General features: G+C 38.4%; 1 protein-coding gene across 5 annotated transcripts in view; it reads left to right on the forward strand.

Moving 5' to 3' along the window:
- MAGI2 (membrane associated guanylate kinase, WW and PDZ domain containing 2) overlaps nt 1-19,643 on the forward strand; it is a 694,208-nt gene that overhangs the window by 533,571 nt on the left and 140,994 nt on the right. For all 5 annotated transcript variants that reach the window (XM_072333162.1, XM_072333185.1, XM_072333169.1 and 2 more), the window contains exons 7-9: nt 6,486-6,543; nt 13,958-14,079; nt 15,506-15,688. In XM_072333162.1, the coding sequence (XP_072189263.1) occupies nt 6,486-6,543; nt 13,958-14,079; nt 15,506-15,688 (363 nt within the window). The remainder of the gene's footprint in view (nt 1-6,485; nt 6,544-13,957; nt 14,080-15,505; nt 15,689-19,643) is intronic.

Here is a 19,643-nt window from a genome sequence, read left to right on the forward strand (position 1 = left end):
TGTGAGCAACCACCAAGGCATGTGCTGAACTTCTCTGACAGGTTTGCATTCTGCACAAAGATTAGCACGGAAGCAACTTTACTGCTGTCAGTGCCCACATTTGCTAGCTCTGAGGCTAAGGGCTTCAGTGACTCCATTTAGATTGGACCTTTGTAGTATTAAAAATGAGATAACGAACATACCAGTGAGAAAATGATTCCCAACTATTCTTGTTCAGTTATTCCATGGAGGCTTGGATGCATTTATATCCACTCTCTTAGGCAAGAACTTGTAGCTAAAACATGGATTTTTCCATGTTCATGGTAGTATTGAATTCCTCAGCAGAAGTCACATCAGTGGCAACTTTGTGATCAGCAATGAGCTGTTTTAAGCACTCTCCCTAAAAAGTCTGTATACAAACCAAATGCCCAGCACAGATAATGCTGGAGTAAAAGTAGCGAGCAAAACAAAGATTGGATGGAAAATAATAATAATAATAATAATAATAATAATAATAATGAATACTTTTCAGTAAGTGTTTCTACTTTCCTTTAATAATAGATTTTTAAATATACTGAAAACAGCATTTTGTAGTTTGTTTGAATGAGGTCCTGGCACAGCTGCCCTTAGAGCTGTGGGTGCCCCAACCCTGGAAGTGCTTAGGGCTGGATTGAATGGGGCCCTGGCTAGCCTGAGCTGGTGGGGGCAGACAGCCCACAGTGTGGTCTGGGACTGGATGGGCTTTGAAGTCCCTTCCAACCCAAGCCAATCTGTGATTCTAAGATTAGAAACTGAGCTTACTCTTGAAAAGACCCATGGAGGGTACTTGTGGTGGGCTGACCTTGGCTAGCCATATAGCTAGGTGCCATCAAAGGCTCTTTACCACTACCCTCTCGTCAGCAGGACAGGGAGAAAACAGACTAAACAACTCATGGACTGAGGCATGAACAAGGAGATCCCTCACCAGCTACTGTTGTGAGTGAAACAGACTCAGTTTTGGAAAGATCACTTTAAGTTGTTACCTGTTAACAACAGAGTAGAGGGGTGAGAACTTAAAGAACAAATTAAAACCACCTTCCCCTTACCCCATTTTCTTCCTAGTCTCAACTTTGGTCTTAAGCCTACACCTCCTCTTCCCACAAGCAGCCAAGGGACTGGGCAATAATGATCACAGTCACACCGCTCTTTCATCCATATTTTCTTATTCTCTGCTCCTGCTCCAGCAAGGGGTCCCTTTCACAGGATGCCATCCTTCCTGAACTGACCCCACATGGGCTTCCCACAGGCTGCAGCTTTTCACATGTAGGGCTGTTTCACAGTGCCCACCCTACAGGCACTGCTCCGATACTGCCCCACTGCACTGACTGTTGTAGGTCAGTAATTGAGTTATTTTTTCACTGTGTTAATGCAAATCTTAGTAGATCTACAAGTCTAAACATCAGAAGGATCTGTTAACATTAAAAATATCCCCACTGTTGGCAATATTTCTTGTGGTAACAATCCTGGGAGAAAACATTTTTGAAATGAGAGTAATATTTAGTAGTTTACATTCTGCATAATTAAGGATGTAGCATGTCACAATGCGCTGCACAGAAGGAAGAAGATGCATTTATCAGATGTGAATGTTACATAGGCATTTGTTTCCATTGTGCAAGAATAAATTATGCATAACGTCATTTTATTCATGAGAACAAATTGCACATGAATGGTTTGTGATTAGAGACAGTACATAAACAGTGATGACATTGTGAAACTTGCTGGTATGAGAATGGCAGTTGGAGAACACAAATTTAATTGCGATTGAGCTGATGTGGCTTGGAGTTGGTACACTTTACTAAACCTCCCAGGTATTCCTGATAGGAAAACTGAATTTGTTTCTGCTATAGTGGTGAGGTTATCCATCTTGCCGTTGCTGCTGATCTCACTGAGACACTGAACAATTCTAACTAACTTTTTCCTAATGTATTTCTCTCATGGCTTTTGAACTGTGTGCTGGCATTGAGAAACCCATGATAGTGATTACATTTTTCAGCTTAAGGCAGTGACACTTGAAACATGGCTGGGTGGAAGAACCTGTTGATACAGTGCTGAAGCAAAAAAAAAAATTACTGTAGCATGTAAATGGTTTTTGTTGCTGGTTGGCTGGTTTTTGGAGTTTTCATATGTTATACAGTGATGTGTTCTACCAGAATTCACATCACTAAGTGGATATTAGGTTAAATAACAACTTTCAATGAGCAATTTATCTTTTGTTTTCTTATGGCAGCCTATTACAGAAGTATTCAGGAACAGTAGTCCAATTTATAGAATCACCCCTAAGATCATCTAGCCCCACTGTCCACTTACCACCAATATTTCCTCACTAAACCATGTCCCTTAGTACAACATCTCCATGTTTCTTGGACGTCTCCAGGGACGGTGACTTTACCACCTCCCTTGGCAGCCTGTTCCAGTGCCTGACCACTCAGGGAAGAAATATTTCTTGTCATCCAACCTGAATCTCCCCGGGCGCAACCTGAGACCATTCCCTCTCATCCTGTCACTGTTATGCGGAAGCAGAGATCAACCCCCACCTCATCACCACTTCCTTTCAGGCAGTTGCAGAGAACCACGAGGTCTCCCTTGAGCCTTCTCTTTTCCAGGCTAAACAATCTCAGTTCCCTCAGATGCTCCTCATAAGATTTATTTTCTGTATCTGTTTTGCATATCAGCTTGGCAATGTAGACAGGTGCTAACAGGAGCATTCAAACCAGAGATCTCCAGCACTCTGCTCCTGCACAGCACAGCACAGCACACACTGAGCAGCACCCACAACCTGGTAAGCACTGCATTTTGCCATAGGGTATGGCAGGCTGCATGTTTCTGTGTAAGCCAAGCGATGAGGACCACTGGTTTACACTTGCAGATAAATGTTTGCAAAGACTTTATCTCTTAAGGAAACTGGAAGAGTGTGCAACTGCAGTGGGCCGGGGAGTGGCACTCTATTTTTTAACTTTTAACCCAAATCATTTGTTACTTTTGGTAGGAGGTAACTTACTTGGAAAGGGGAAAAGAAAAATGAATTTGAAATCAGGAGAAAGAGCAGAGAAGTAAAGAAGAGAGGAAAAAGAAATAAAGCGAGCACAGGCTGTTAAATGGAAAGGTGTGGCATTTTTCTGAAAAACATCATATTTAGGTTAGGGGGCTCCTCAACTGCTCATGGGTGTTAACAAGGCAGGGCAGATGACCCAACCTGTTCCACATCCTTTTTGACAACATTCACAACAACGGTGTTTTTTTTATCTCTCTCAAACTACACTCGCTTTTTACTATATAAATATTTTGATTACAACTGATTCCAGAAATACGTTCTCATCTTTCTTTCCAGGCTGTCTGCAGGGTAGTGACACAATGCTGGCTGTTGGTCTGAAACCTCAAAAGGTTTTTATGATTCTGTAACGTAATTAGTAATGCATTAACTTTAGGAAAATTGATCTCTGGGTTTGTTAGTTTGTTTTTTTCATCTTGGCAGATCGAGATCTAAAATGTGTTCTTTCCTCTATCCACAGAGAAGATTAAGTGACACCATCAAAAATCATTCTGAAATACAACAGCTTTCAGAAGGCAGAATAAGAGCATCTGGACCATTAACATAAGCAGGCTGTGATGAAAAGGCACTGCCACTGATTATTAAAATGACCTGCTTCAATTTACATTCGTCTTTCCTTTATTTTCTTCCTTCTTATTTTCCTTCCTTCTTTCTGTCTTTCTTTGAAGATACAAGGGCCTTTGTTAACACTGGGCATCTAACTTTCAGAAGTACGGCTCCTTCTGCATTTAAAAACCTACCCAGATGCATACTGAGGAAGGTATCTGAGTGTCAGCTCTGCCTTTTTGATCTTTTTTTGGATGACTGCTGCAGCACCAGCTAGATGCTTCTTCTCTCGTGAGGGATATGAAATGCAAAAATCTGGAGCATATATACATTCTATACAGATTATCTGGCTTCTTTCCATCTACTTGTAGCATCAGCACTGCCAAGTGCTGTACAACCTTTTACTGATTTTTAAATAGTGATTTTATGAATGTTCATGAAGAGGGCCTCAAATGGATGATTCGAGGGAATATGTGGGAATATAATACCAAATACAAAAGAAAGTGTAGATTAAGGTTTTTCCTCACTTTACAGAGAAATTCTGCTGGAATCAATAAAACTGAAAGACTTGAATGACAGAACTGTTATGCCCATGAAAATGAAGGCTTCATATATAACATAGTAACCATGAAACTGTTGGTTGCAGGAATTATAGGTGAATGCTTTGTGCTAGAGCTATCAAATGAATATCAGAGAGATCTGAAATCTATTGCTTCCTCCCACTTCAAATCATAATGGCCAACAGTAATCTCCTCCACAAGTGTTTTATAACAATTCTCTTTTATTAATGTTTACTGTTCACTCTCATCCTTAATGATCATCATTAGGCACAGTGAACTGAAAAAGAGAAACTGCAATGCCCTCACCCTCAATTTGGCAAACGCTTTGCTTCCTATTTGATGAGTCAATAAAGTATTCCTGTCCTGCAATCTTTCACTTCAACAGTGAAAAATGGAATAGATGCCACTATTTAATGTCATGAAAAATAATCATAGCGCTCCTGAAAGCAAGTGTAACAAAAGATTCTTTCAACAGAAGCCCTGTAGTAAACTACACTCCGCTAACCCTATCTGCCATACTTCAGGAGGGGGCTTGGACTTTGTGTTCTAGCTATTTTTACTGGTCAATGCAGAATTTTAATGAAATAGAGCTCTACAGGCTGCATCTACAGTGGAAAATAAAATTAGAGCATAGACTAACGTGGAGTTAATATCTGTCATATACACCAACGTATTCTTTTATTTCCTTTCTTCTGAACCCATGAGTATTTTATGATGTTAGATAATCAGTGGTTCAACCCATGCATTTAAAAGTGGGTTCTCCACCATATCTCCAATTCATTAATTTTTACAGACTTTTACACTAGAAAATGGGACTTAACATTTGCATTCTCAACAGGTCTTTCAGTCCGTACTCTGTTATGATGTTATGCATCATTACTTTAGAGAAAAATAAACCAACATGTTAACAGTAAATCCTCAAATTATTTGGGATTTTCATAAATATGTAAAATAAAACATATAATATGAGTCTGTTTACTTTATTTACAGAAATACAATACCTACTTTTAAATTTTCACAGAATAGCTAGGTTTGTTGTTTTTTTTTTTTTGTTACATAGCTGAAAAAAGTTGTGCATACTAACGCACATTGTAGAAGAGATGTATGCACACATTTCTGTGTGTGTCAGTGTTCACATTTGTGCATTTCTGAGTATGCATGGAATTTATCAGTGCAGGTGGACAGATATGAAAGCAACATAGAGTTGATTAGATGAAAAAAACTGAGCAATATTCCATTCCAGTAAAATGTGCTTGTAGTATTTAAACTAATATTTTATTCTATGTCATAGGATTAAGTGAAATCACCATTTTTTCACAGCAAATTATGAAGAGGACTACACTAGGAATTAAATTTACCATAGAGGCAGTACAAGACTTGTATATCATCATCCATGTGTTTGAATGTTTGTGAATTACATCCCAAGATCCATCCCAAGATACATAGGACTGTGGGAACCAGCACAGGGACAGTTTCCTACAGATTTTACTGAAGTTCTTGGCTGACCTGAATTCAACATCTGCCTGGCTTCTCTGCCCACTGGGTCCAGGATACTGGCCCTGCTATCTCAGCATTTTCAAGATCATTACATTAATGTATTTAATAATTTTTAATACCTGAATGTTTTAGGTGTCTCCTCTTTTTCAAGTGTTCAGGCTGGCAGATGTTAAAATACTTTATTTTGGTTTACGCTTCCATGTAGTTCTGTGTACCATGATGACTCTCATATGGAACTAAGCTTTGCATGACTTTGAAGACCATGGAATTGCCATCATAGTGAAACAAATAGAACAAACCATTCAGGAGCATTTAGACATTCTTATACTTAAGTGACAGGAGTCAAACTCTTTTCCTTTCTTCTAGACCAACATATCTAGGGTTCATAGCAAAGAAAAAAACAAAAAAAAATTGTTCAAAAAGCAAAGTGCTTGTGTGTGTCTATATGAGTGTTTGTGTATCTATTTGGAACTATTTGGAAGAAAAAAAAAAAATCCCTCACTTCCTCTTGCAGTGATGTCATACAAGATATGCTACTGTTGTTGGCTGGCACAGCTGTTGGAACAGTAAAGTAGTTCAACTAAAATGTGTTTTTCTCAAGACTGAGATCTTTGTTTGCGTGCCAGTTTTCTAGTTACTGCTACTTGTGGTCACCCTGGTGCGTGTTCAATGTTTGGCATTTGCTTTGGTGATTTTATCTGACCTCACTATCCAGTTATTTCCCTCAACATCCAGCAAAGATCTGCTATTTCACTATCTGAAATCATAGCATTCTGTATTTCATTTACTGAGAGAGATAAATCTTTGTTTTTCAGAGCTTCCATATGGCTGGGAGAAAATTGATGATCCCATTTATGGCACTTATTATGTTGAGTAAGTTCCCAAGTTCAATATTAAGTTGCTGTTAATATGTCATAATATAATGCTAGTATCCTCTGCAGTGCTTAGCTGACAAGACATGGGTGAAATTAACAAATTTGGATACAAATGGGTACAAACATTGAATGTTAAACTGAAGGTATACCAGGAATTCTCAGTCATCAGTACAGTTAATGCGACCAAATATATTCAGTGTGTCTCAAATCAGTGACTCAGTCATTCAGTCATTCTGTTTCTCGAGGGTCTGATTTCATAGTAATATTCCAGTTGGAATCTGTAAAATAATGTATTAATTAAATAAATGTTGTACTTTCTCTGTAAGATTTGGACATCCGGTGAGGTGCAGATCTTATTAGCCAATGAATAAAGCAAAGCATGATCATTTTAGCTCAGTTAAGACTGCTTTCCTTTTCACAAATTAGATCTTCACACTCTGCATATAAAATTTTAGGTATGTTATGTTTTATTTCACAACGCAGTCCTAGCATTGATTTTTCATATTTTATTTTAGTTGTGGAGCATGAAAATCCTGTGTGCAAAGGGGAATAGAAAGCTTTTGTTAGATAAAGCCTGTTCCAGGTCGTTACTTCATAAAATAGGTAAATCAGAGAGATTATTTTCTATGCTATTTAGCTTAACAGAGTCAATCAGATTTATGTAAGGTGAATGTAGATTCAACCTGTGATACCTGCTCAGAGAGGTCAGTTTTTATTCTTCTCTCCTATCAATGCCTGCTCAAAGTACATAGGTCACTACAAAAGTAATGCCTCTATTTATTTCTGTGGAAACTACAACAGACATAGAGAGCACAATAATACTATTTGATAGAGCAAATTCTCAGCTACAAAACACACTTTTTCAATGTTGTCATCTCCATTACCTCTACATTTTCACCAGCAATGAACAAGAGCCAGCATGCCACAGTTATGCAAATCTGTATGGCCATCTGGAATGTTGCTTGTCTTTCACATCCCTTTTGCCAGTGCTGAAATGCACCACCCACCCCTCACTGTGCTCACATCCACTGGTTGGTCTCCATAAATGTTCAGCAAATGTCAGCAAATGACAGTGGGTGCCATTTCTCCCACACAGAGGAATTCAGCTCCACACCTTTACTTCATTTGCACTTCCATGTCGGACACCATTCTGTCAGACTGCCCCCCTGCTGCTGTCTGTCTCGCAGCAGCAAAATGCAACAGAATATTGGCAGGAAGGTTTAAACTGTACTGACATATCAGGAACATCCATCTACCCACCAAAATAATAAAGCAGGAGTCATTACTTTTGGAGCAGCCCTTGTATATAACAGGGGAAGGAGAATGCCACTCCCTGTCTCTGTGCAGGCAGAATTTTTACAGACTATTTGTATTGAGAGAGGTCTATCCATTACTTTTTTTTATTGAAGAAGAGAGTCTTCAGGAGGATAGTACCTGACCTAAAATTTCAGCTTCAGATCCCGACGCAAAGCAGTAAATTTATTCTAGTCACTTCAGACAGAATAGAAAATTTTCATTTGCATGTCACATCATTCCCTTGGTCTCTTGAATCCATACCAATGCTTTGATAACAGGATCACTCTGGACATATGCTAGGACTGCAGATTTCCCAGACCATAGAATATGCAGCTGTTAACATGCATTGGGTGGAGCTGTACAGGGGGAATCATAAAAAGGTCAGGTTTCAGAAGGGGTAGAAGATGTGTCTGAGAGATTCGCCTTTCTTCACTGCTATAAAAGCAGCTTTGCTAGCCCCCATGCAAAGCAAACAAATGGAAACTGTGTCTGGCCCCTGCCACACTGAGTCCTTCTGTCCCAGTCTCCAAATGCAGTAGCATCTGCTCTGCTGCTTTTTTGTCCCCGGCTGAATCCCTGCCCTCTGGTGCAAGAGCAGCAACCCCATCTCCTTTGCTGCTTGCCCAAGCCAGAGTAGTCATTCTTCTCTATCTAAAGGTAAGTCCTTAAGTAATACAATCAAATTGTGCCTTAGATCTTTTACGAACCCAGAGTAGTTAGTGGTTGATCTTTATGTATCTTTGTATTTAACCTCCCCTGAAGATTTCTGCACATACATTTGTAAGCTGCTTGGTGTATTCCACCTTTCTGATTTTTACTGTATTTTGGTGAGTAAAGGTGTTGTGCAACTTCTATGCATTAATGTCTTACTGAGCACTCCTTTGCTGTTAGTGCAGCCCAAGGCACTGTGGCACTGGTGAGGTTCACACTTCCCCTGCATAAGGAGCAAGTATTCATCCCCATTTAATGTCCATCCACAGGTGAACAAACACAAGGTACTCAATCCAGATGTTATCATGCAATTACATATTTCAAGACTGTTACTGCCAGGTTTCTTCATCCTACTGCAGATAAGATTTGTGGAAAGATATATAAAACCTACTGTAGGCTCAGAAGATTTAAGAAGTGGAATAAATGTTCACAGGATGGCATTAAACCTGCAGCCATGCTTAAGTTCATAAGGAATTTTATAGTCAGTAAAACACAGTTGTACTTTAATTTGCTGTCTGAGCTCAATAAGTTTGAGACAAAAATTGCTTCCCATTTTTCATTCTAAAAAGTAGAAGTTACACCTTTTTTATTATCAGTATTCAATGGATTAGTTCATTTTTTGCTAGATACAATTAGTTAACATTAAACTGTCTTAATCATGTCACAAGAGTGGGGTAAATCATGGAAAGCTGTGTTATGAACTTTCTCACATTCAAGTCCAGTTCAAGATTAAATGCAGGCCTTTAAAACTGTCAGTGAAGAAAGGGCTCATATTCCACTCAGTGACACATCTGTATCGTGTGGGAAGACTGTAAGGAAGGACAATGGAGCAGAGGGATTCAGGTTCACTTTATGTGAATCAGCCATGCTCAGTTCCAGAACCCTAGACCAGGAGATAATGTGAAAAACAAGCAAGCAAACAAACAAAAACAAAGAAAATAAAAAGGCCATGCGGGCAAAGTTAACTAAGATTTATCACACTGTTATTTGCAAATTCTGTTAAAAAATCAGGTCCCCAGTATAACTTTGTCATATAAATCATGCATGAATGTAAGTTCAAGACATTATTAAAATTTTAATTTGGCTTGTTATGAAGATCTGGGCTTCATTTGTAAGGTGTAGACATTTCACATGAATGAGAATTGTTTGGTATACCTGGGTTAACTTTCATCCAGTTCTCTCCTAATTTATAAACTGAGAGCTAGCAGCACTTATCTGCAGAAGGCTATGGAGAGAACGTGGTTGTTAGAGTGCACTGGGTCTTTCAGCATTCTAATTGACAAAAGATTATTTCCCCCTTTAAGGATGATTAACCACAACACAGAGTTCAATTTCCTGAGGCGGCCTCTGTAATAGAACAGCTAAATTGGCCATACAGGTATTTATTCTGGAAAAATGTATCTCCTTAACTTACAGTTTCTGACAGTGTTCTGTTATTACTCAAGAAGGAAACCTTTCCAGAGGTGTTTTTTTGTTGATGTTGTTGTCATAAAATATTAGTGACTGAAAAACGTGAATGTAAAGAGGATTCATTAACAGATTATCCATCAGAACGTCCGTCTTGTCAGCATCCCAATCCTCAGAACTGCTTTGGTGGGTTTTAATCACCAACTACTAATAAACAACTGTCCATTAAATAGCTAAGGAGAAGAATAGGCTAAAATCCTTCTGCTGACGCACGTACTTCCAGGATATCTGGCACTGACCATATTCCTCATGACACAAAATCCACTATTTCAACTTTGCAGCTAAAAGCAGCAAAAAAAAACAAATCCTACAGCTTACATATTGTGGGCTAACAGTGGCACTGACTGCCTGTTCTTCTGTGCAGGGAGTTGATTGGGGTTCCTGGAGTCAGGAAGTGAGCAAAATGCAGCATGGAATTTTATTTCTGGAATTGGGTTTTTATCTTCGGATGAGGCTTTTACATTTAATATTCATAGTATAAAATATAGTTGAATCAGGACTCAAAAAATAGTTATGAGAGGGGAAAGGGGGAGAAAAAAAAACTCTTTACGTAATTTGATGAGAAGTCCCATCACACAGGTGTGATTAGATGTATTCCTCTAGGTAGGTAGTCCCATCTTCCTTCTGGACCCCAGTTAGGAGAATAGCAGAGATGGGATTTTAGGTAGGAAGAGAACTAGATAAAATTTTCAAGTCAGGAGAGAAACAATCACTGAATTAGGTGCTGAGGGCAATGAGCAATACAACTAAACACCAAAGCACTTATTTGTAACCATCTCTAAAACTCAGACTTAGATTGTCGTATTAAGGCCTAGTTCAGTAATACCTATTTTGTATGCAGCTGAAGTACCTAGATGAAAGTCTAGAATGTCCTTCCTTTCAAGGAAAGTACTTAGCTTAATAACTTCATTCTCAGCTAAACTCATCAGTAGCAAATTTTCTGATTTAGCTGTGGAGCTTTAGAGCACTTAAACTTGCACAATAGGGAGGTCCTTCTTGTCTCATCAGTCTAGGAGCACAGATCCAGAGTAACTGATAAAAAGGACTGATTTTCAGTATAAATTTGTTGTTGTTGTCGTTTTGTTTGTTTGTTGTGGGTTTTTTTTGGTGCTTATTGGACCCAAAATGTAATACAGCTGTATGAATTTGATGGAATTTTTACATTGTGTTTTTGAGATGGCACTCTGCTATAAAACAGTCAAAACAGGGAAATAAAGTGGAGTTAAGAATTACTGAGATTGCATCAACACCCTGAGGTGACTCAAGTATCTCTGTTAGTCTCCCTGTCTGATACATTAGAACAAAAAGGTCATTTTCATGATAGCTATTACAGAAAACACTTCTGTCTAAATATTCTAAACCACAACTCCAGCTCCTACTAGAAACTGCTGAGAGGCAGCTGATAAGAAATTCTAGCTGTCATGACATTATCACAGGAGCTGATTTTTCATGAGCCATGGACACGTCCTGTAGTAAGTAAAATCCCTCTTTTTTAATCACATGACCACATGTAAGTTTTGACTGGGGGCACTGGACTGTAATCAGCTGTTACAGCAAAGCTCTAAGCATGTAATTCCTAAAGGCAGATGTATAATCTGATTTGGAATATTCATTACCTCTGCATTATATGGGACAAAAGTTATGGGAACCTCTTGTCCTCTGGAAGGGCAGCTGAGGAATGAGATAGGATATTTTAGAGCATTCAAAATAGTGTTTGATCCCCTTGTTTGGGCAACTAACTCAACATCCTGTGTAGAAAACTTAGTTTTCAATTTTGTCAAATGCTATCATAAAGCAAGCTAGACTTTTATCCCATATCTGCTATTGGAAGCTGTTTCATAATTGCACACTTCTGCTTGAAAGAAGCCTAAAGATTTCGTGACTGAAATCCCAACATTTTTAATATATACTACTATCTACTTCCAAATGTATTCATAAAATGCAACTATGCATCAGCATTCATTCTACCCGAATAAAAGAAGCAAACTTCTTTGGTGTTCTGTCACAGAACACTCTCTCTTTCATTGGTCTTCCTGTAAAAACCTTTGTTGTGGATTTGTTTTATTTGATCCTGGGAGATCAGAACTTTATCTCCTATTTCACATGATGTTTCACAACTTTCTTTTGAGTGGCAATAATATTATTTCCTTTATAGTACTGAAATACATCACATGATGGTAGTAGCATGAAAACTACCATTTTCATGCTCATATTGGGTATTTCACAATTATCCTATTTAATCCTATTTAATGCATGTGAGTCTTGTCTTCCTTCATTTCTAAATGATGAAGCTTCTTTCCCCTCCACTGAACATTTCTAGGTTTCCAATAGATAAAGGTGATGAAAACAGACCCTGGCAATTTCAGCATGGTCTAAAGCCAAGGAATCAAAGCCTGCAATCTTAATCAGTCAGTGTATAGAAGGAAAGAAACAAAAAGAATCTTCTATTTTTGCAGTATAGATTCAAATTTATAAGAAAGCTATTAATGAAAATTTTTCAGTACAAGAGTTATTTAGCTGCCACTTGAATGAGAGACAGCCATGTTAACAAAGTAGCAACTCCAAAATTTATCTTATATTCTTCCTGTCATTAAATCAAGTGTTTTTGTTTTGTTTTTTTTTTTCCCATTAATAGAAGTCTTTTCATTGCATAAATCTCTGTTTTCCAAGGATAATACTCTCCCTTAGGACTTAATGACTTCCTTCAACCCCTTCTGTATGTCAATTCCATACATTTTGTTTGAAGTAGTGTTAGGATCTGAATCCTGAGTGGCCTGTGTAGTGCTTAATATTTGGGCATAAAAGGTCATTTCAAAATAAATAGAAGGAATTCCACCCACTTTGAGATCTCATAAGTTCTGAGTTAACCTCTCCAAGTACTTAAAGCCCATGATCAAGATTGACTTTGCAGAAAAAAAATGAGTACAGAGTGGCTCAGTGAGAATAAATAAGGACTGATGTGTTTGAGACCTTATTTTGCATTGTGTATTTACTTCCCCAGAACACTATCTGCAGTGTTTTGTGATCCTATCGTGACCTCATCTTTTAGAATTGTTCAGTACTTCCTTCTGAATCCCCTTGGCTTCTTCAGAAAAAGTTAGAAAGATCACAGAATTGTAGGACTATTCGTTAGTTGGTAAAATACGCACTTTAAGTTCAAGTATTAAAATCAAGGATAAGATTAAAGTAGTTAAGCTAGTATTTCCAAGCAAAATAAAGGAAATCGGTTATGTAATGACAGATGTATTTCCTGACTTGCTACGGGAAATGTAATACATTTTTTCAAAAGGAGAAAAAAAATTGTGTATAACAGTAACTTCTTCTATAGTTCATTATTTATGTATATAGTTTTAATCTACCATCTGACTTTTCTGAAAAATCCTGTTTTTGTGTACAGTTTAGCAGGTACATAACATAGAAATAAAAAGAAATCATCCTCAGCTACTTTCCTATGCTACATATATTTCTTTTTTAAGCAGGGATCATTAAAACCCTCTGTGTGCCAGGCTTTACCTTTTCTGTAAGTAATTTTATTTACAGATAATCAATAACAATGAAAAAATATTTGTTCAGTCCCTTTGAATCATGCACAGAACAATGTATGAACTAAAGACATGAGAAACTGTTGTTGTAGCACGCTTCAGCAGTACTGCAATTTGCCATGTAGTCCCATAGATCAAAACTGTTTGCCTGTAGCAGAGTTCAGCATATTGAAATGATAAGGCACTTTCCAACGCTGTTCATTATTTTATGCGCATAGATTGTGCATTTCTCATCCCCACCAAAATTATGCAGAGTATAAGGGACATGCTCAGGCCCATTGGGGTTTCATAACAGTTTCGCTATCTAACCACACACACCTGAGTCACATCCTACTGTGAAAATAATCATTTTCCCCAACTGAACCCAATTTTTAATCAAAACCAAATTTTTTCCAGCCACATAAATAGAAGAACACAATTTGAAAACCCTGTGCTAGAAGCAAAAAGGAAGCTACAGCAGCATAACATGCCCAACGCAGAACTTGGAACAAAGCCTATGCAGGCCCAAGGTTTCCGAGGTACAGTACCATGTCAGCCTATCTTAGTTAAGATGAAAGATCCTGCTCTCCTGCTACGCGACAATTATTTTGTCCTAGTCTGATGGAAATAAGAGTGTTGCCAATTCTCACAATGTTATCACCTGCCTCCTAGCATTTTTCTCTCCTAAAAGTTCCAGCTCCTGGAGTTGCGGGACTCATGAGACACCTATGAAAATATAACCTCCAGAGTCGCAGGAAAAAGAGACAAGTTGACCTTAGTGTGTCCTGAAGGCTGAGAAACAGAATGCACAATAAGACCCCCAAAGTAATTTTCTAAATAAAATACTAGCTTCTATTCTTGGGAATGCGTGACTCTCTCTTGAGCACCTGAGGTTGGCAACACTGAGATAATTAATTGTACTTTCTGTAAATTACCTTTAGTTGATGTTTGGTATGTTTCTTAGCTAGCTCATCTAGCAAGCATCAATTAAGTTAAAAGCCTCAGGCACTGTGCTGTAGGAGTTTACAGGAATACAGCCTCTCCGTAATGTGAGAATTAATGTGCTTACAATGAGCTGTGTAAGCAGCAAAGTGTACTGGTAGAGACAAACTTTAACATGAGGTTCCAGCTGGAGAATGAGGCTTCTTCTCCTTTGTGATAGTAGGCAGCTCCTCATCAACCCTGCCTAGGCCCAAACTCGTCCGCCTGCGCCCCGTTCCACAGCGGTCCCGCAGTGTGAATGATCTGTCCCAGTGCTGGCGCAACCCCGCCAGGACACGCGGGCCATACGGTATGTCCTGCCAGCCCCACTGCACTGCCCACTTAGCCAGATGAATGGAAGCCACCACCTTTGCACATTCCTCCTACCCTTCTCCACACAGCAAAGCATGGGAGCAAGGCAGCGGGAGGCCACAGCCACCTGTACTGCACACCGGGCACGTGGCAAAGGGATGGGAAGGTGGCACCACCATCACAGCGGTCAGACCTGGCACCAAACCCACCTGTTTGGAGAGGAAAGATCACCGAATGTTTATCACTGTCTGTAACACATGGAATGAGAAATACAGGGGATATTTCTCTTACTGCACATGGGAGGGAAATTGTACAGAATGTATTACTTTGTAGACAAAGCTCAATTTATTTTTTGGGGAAGAGGTTTTAAAATTGCCTCACATATCATTTTTATTGTTCTAATTATTTTAGCTACACAATATCCACTTGTATTTCTAATATGAAAGAATATAACTCCCCATTTATGGCAGATCTGCTATAGATTAAAACATTTTCTAAGCTTTTTCAATATAAAAACTCACAAATATTTTTTTCCTGGAATGCCTGCGCTCTTTATTTCCTCTGTCTTCATACGCTGTCACATGCTGCCAGCTGGTACTGTTATCTGCTGTCCCTGCCATGTTTTGACTAGATCAGAACTTTTGTCTTTCTTGTTTGTGTTGACTGATGTAGAAAAACCACTCTTCACCCGTGATGCATCACAGCTGAAGGGGACTTTCCTCAGCACCACTCTTAAGAAAAGCAACATGGGTTTTGGATTTACCATCATTGGTGGGGATGAGCCAGATGAGTTTCTTCAGGTGAAGAGTGTAATTCCTGATGGGCCTGCAGCACAAGATGGGAAAATGGAAACAGGTAATTAAGATGGTTCTTTTATGTAAGAAATACAATGATTTGTGATTTCTGAGATTCACTTTGTCCATAAATGCATGCATTTTTCCATATCAGGTACTGTGTAGATGCCTAACAGTTCCTCTGTGAGAAAAGATAAGTCCTCAGATAGAAATTCCTCTTGTTTTTTCTAAAATTGCCAGGTAGCTCATCTTTCCCATTTCATGCTATTTTAAGGGAAGAAGGATCCCTCTGTTCTTCTATGCTGAAATGGACTGAGAAATGCTCTCCATTCTACTACATAAAAACTGGTTACAATGTTCTTTGGTTTTTAGCCAGTTTATTGAAGGGGAATTTGTGCGTGGACAGGCAAAGAGAGCACAGTCTACTGAGGGAAAAATTCTGGCTTTAGAAAAGATAGCTTTGCAAAACAATCAAAGTCGAGTCTGATCCAACCTTGTTTTCATTAGAACATGAAAATGAGTTTTCAGTGTGACATATGGAGACGTAGGCATCTGTGGACTACTAATAAGGAATCTGTGAAAACTAAATGAAGAAAAGAAACTTCTGAAGAGATCTAAAGCTGCTATTAAGATCTGGATCACTGCTGGAAATGCTTTCATATCTACAAATTGATAAAAATTGGAAAATGTCTTAAATGTCTCTAGGGTCTATGCATGGATGAAACATTTTTGAAGGAAGATGAAGTCAGTTTCCTAGTCAGTGATTATATCCTGCAAGAGATTACGATGGCAGAAAGATAGAATAAGTTGGAATGGACCCCAGCCACAAACCTCCTGCTCAAAGTAGGGATAACTTTGTGGTTGGATAAGGTTTCATCCATGGAAGTGCAGAGAATGTTGAAGGACAGAGATTCCGCACCCTCTGCTGGCTCCTATCTACTGTTCTCATGGTGAAGATTTTTCTTCACTTTATCTGATATATATTTCCACTGCTGCAACTGTTTATGGGAGACTGTCATCCTGCATCCACACAGCCCAATCACTCTACACAGACTCTCTCAAGCAGTCCTCGTTCCTCACAGACTAGTTAGACTATGCGTTGACATCAGGGCCCATACATAATTTTCCATCCATTTCCCACTAACATGTTGTAGAAGAAACAGTAGTTTGGGATTCACGTTATTGTTGCAGAAAACCCAGTTCGTGATGGCCAGAGTCACTGTGAAGATGCAGAGTATTTTCTAGTCTGAGACGGATCGCTTTGGAAGGAGCAAAGCAGTAGAGCATATTCTTTATACTCCATTACAGTAGAGGGAGCAAACATGTAAACACACATAAGCACAGATAATGTAGGAAGAGTAGCCCCATGTGATTCTTCTGGAAATTTCCTTTCATCTTTGTTCTGGATGCAAAGGAATAATTCAGACTATCATAGTTTATTGGAACAAATCCCCCTAAAGTTTTTTTCTGTAGGAATGTGCAGGGCTTTGCAAGTAGGAAGTGTGAAGGTTGTGAAAAGTATTATTTTTAAAACACTATAATTTGCCCAAAGTCTTATATTACTGTTGGCATGATGTTTCTGATGCCATATTAATGAATTTCCAACCATTTTTTTTTTTTTTTAATTTATAAAATAAAGAACATAGATTGTTCTTTGTTGGTTTTATTTTAAAAATTCTACTGGCTTTTTAATTCTCAGTTCTTCTTGCTGTTCTAACTTCAAAATTCAACTTGGTTGCCAAAGGCAAAATTAAAGTAGCAGATACATTTAGTAACATGATCTTCATATCTCCTAATATTTTGCTACTACCTTATGTGCTACTAGAGAGATTTTCCCGCTATTTGTAGTTCAGCATTCTCAGATGCAGCACCCAAATACCTGCAACTGGCTGTGGGAAACTTGTTCATATGAAGACTGTACTCTGGAAAAGAGAGCGCCCTTACATCTTATTTGAATTTTGATGCTGAAATTCAATATAGATGTCCTTGATGTTCATTGCTGTAGCCACAGACTGAAATGGGAATACATAGGAAAAAAAAAAAAAAAAAAAAAAAAAAAAATTGCATAGAAATAAAATAGGGTTTTCTGTTTTGTTGATTTTTTTTTACCTGAGGTAATTAATTCATCTTAAGAATCCATGATAGAAATATACATTCAAATATGCTTTATATTTATGTGAGCCTGTTATGTGCAAAGTTAAATCTCTGAATAAATTCTGTACACAGATGTCTTCATTTTTGTGAAGACTAATAGAGTTCTGTAGTAAAGCAATTAGAGAATCTCAGGCTAATGGTTGTGGCATCTACCGTTGTTTCTGTGAATATTTGCAGTGATTCCTAAATATGATAATGGAAAACTGGGAAAACTTCATGAAGGTCAGGATGTTCTTAAAAGCACTGTTCAGCCAAGTGATGGCGTATCCAGTACTTTTCAAACTTTTTGAACTATGATTCTCTACCTATCCATATGATGAATAGAGATTTTAAATAGATTTTAAACAAAGCTTTTAAGATAGATTTTATTTATTCTTTTGACATGCACTGTGTGTTGTGCAATTTATATGTTCTCCAGCTACAATCACAATACGGGAGGCTTTAATAAGCAATCAAAGTATCATATTGTGTCAGCAGGGTACCATAGTAAAAAGCTTGAGGACATTGGCACTACAATCTGTGAAGCAACATGGATGTGAGGGATAACCACAGGTGCTGGTGTACCCATCTGTGGTATAACTCTGGACTCTTTCCCTTTCAAGGCTGATGCTCCTTTTTCTTATTATTATTATTTTTGTTTTGGCCAACTGGTAAACAAAAGGCTAATGATTCAAACAGGTATCAGACATGAGAAAACAGTAAGGAAAGACACATCCCCTGCACCTTCCCAGGCTGTATGTTTGAAGAAACCATGTGTACTCACTCTAATTGTTAAAGAAACAAACTCATAGAAAACTAATATTGAAAAATTTGTAATTATTTTACTTCTCCACCCAAAAGCTAGTTTAGTGTTCAGATACAAGTACAGATACAAGAAGAGAAGGATCAAGCTGTGTAAGATTCATTGTGTCCCTTTTAACCTGATGGCAACACAGTGATTTCACCAGCAAAACAAAACAGTTTTGGATTTCATCACTTGGAACATGGAAGCTGAAGCCTGACAGACTTGTCATCACTGCATTGCTATGAAACAATTAATGCAGCAAAGCAAAGTGACTGTACTGACATACAACATTGCTCAGAGCACAGTGCTGGGCATTAAGTGGTATTGCTGTAATTGCTGCAGACCCACAGCAAACCTCACATGCAAACTCAGAGGGGCCACATCTCAGCGGATGCATCAGAAACAGACAAAATTACATTCTAGATCCTATTTGCCAGATGTTTTGGAGTTCCTGAGGGTTGTTATGCACTTGTGTAAATCTGGCATCTGTGATCTAATGTCTCTTAGAAAGGCTTTTGCAATATTACTAGGACAAGTTTTAACATTTGGAGTTCAATCAAGCTGCTGGATATGAACATTACACCCCACAGCATCTCCATCTACCTCAAGGTAGCCTAGGAGGAGCTGATACCACATGCTTTCCTGCAATGTTCTATTGCTTTATCTTGGCTGAAGCCTCATGCTGCCAATGGAGAACTGTCTACGTTTAAAGGGCTGCTGAATCCTATTAAAATGCTGAGTGAAAGTTGCTGGTAAAAGACTGCATGAACACGTAAAGATTTTTATACAGTGAATGGTTTTGAATGACTGCCATTCTAAGGCAAACAAAGAGTCAGGTCTGCGGGTGACTTAGATCAAAGTTTAAGCTGCAAAAGCTGAAACTCCTACAGTTCTCAAGGTGGTTCAATGGATTAGATAAACTGAAACACTCAAACATAAACAGGCACAGGAAAGATTTTCACTAGGCACATTTTCGCAAGCTTCAATTCCTTTGGTAAAAGTTTCAAGAAACAACAATAGTGCACAAATAATTAACTGGGTTTGTTGATGACCCTTTTGACTGATAAATAGCCATGGC

Source organism: Excalfactoria chinensis, chromosome 1 (assembly GCF_039878825.1).
Source record: "Excalfactoria chinensis isolate bCotChi1 chromosome 1, bCotChi1.hap2, whole genome shotgun sequence".
NCBI classification, from domain to species: Eukaryota; Metazoa; Chordata; class Aves; order Galliformes; family Phasianidae; genus Excalfactoria; species Excalfactoria chinensis.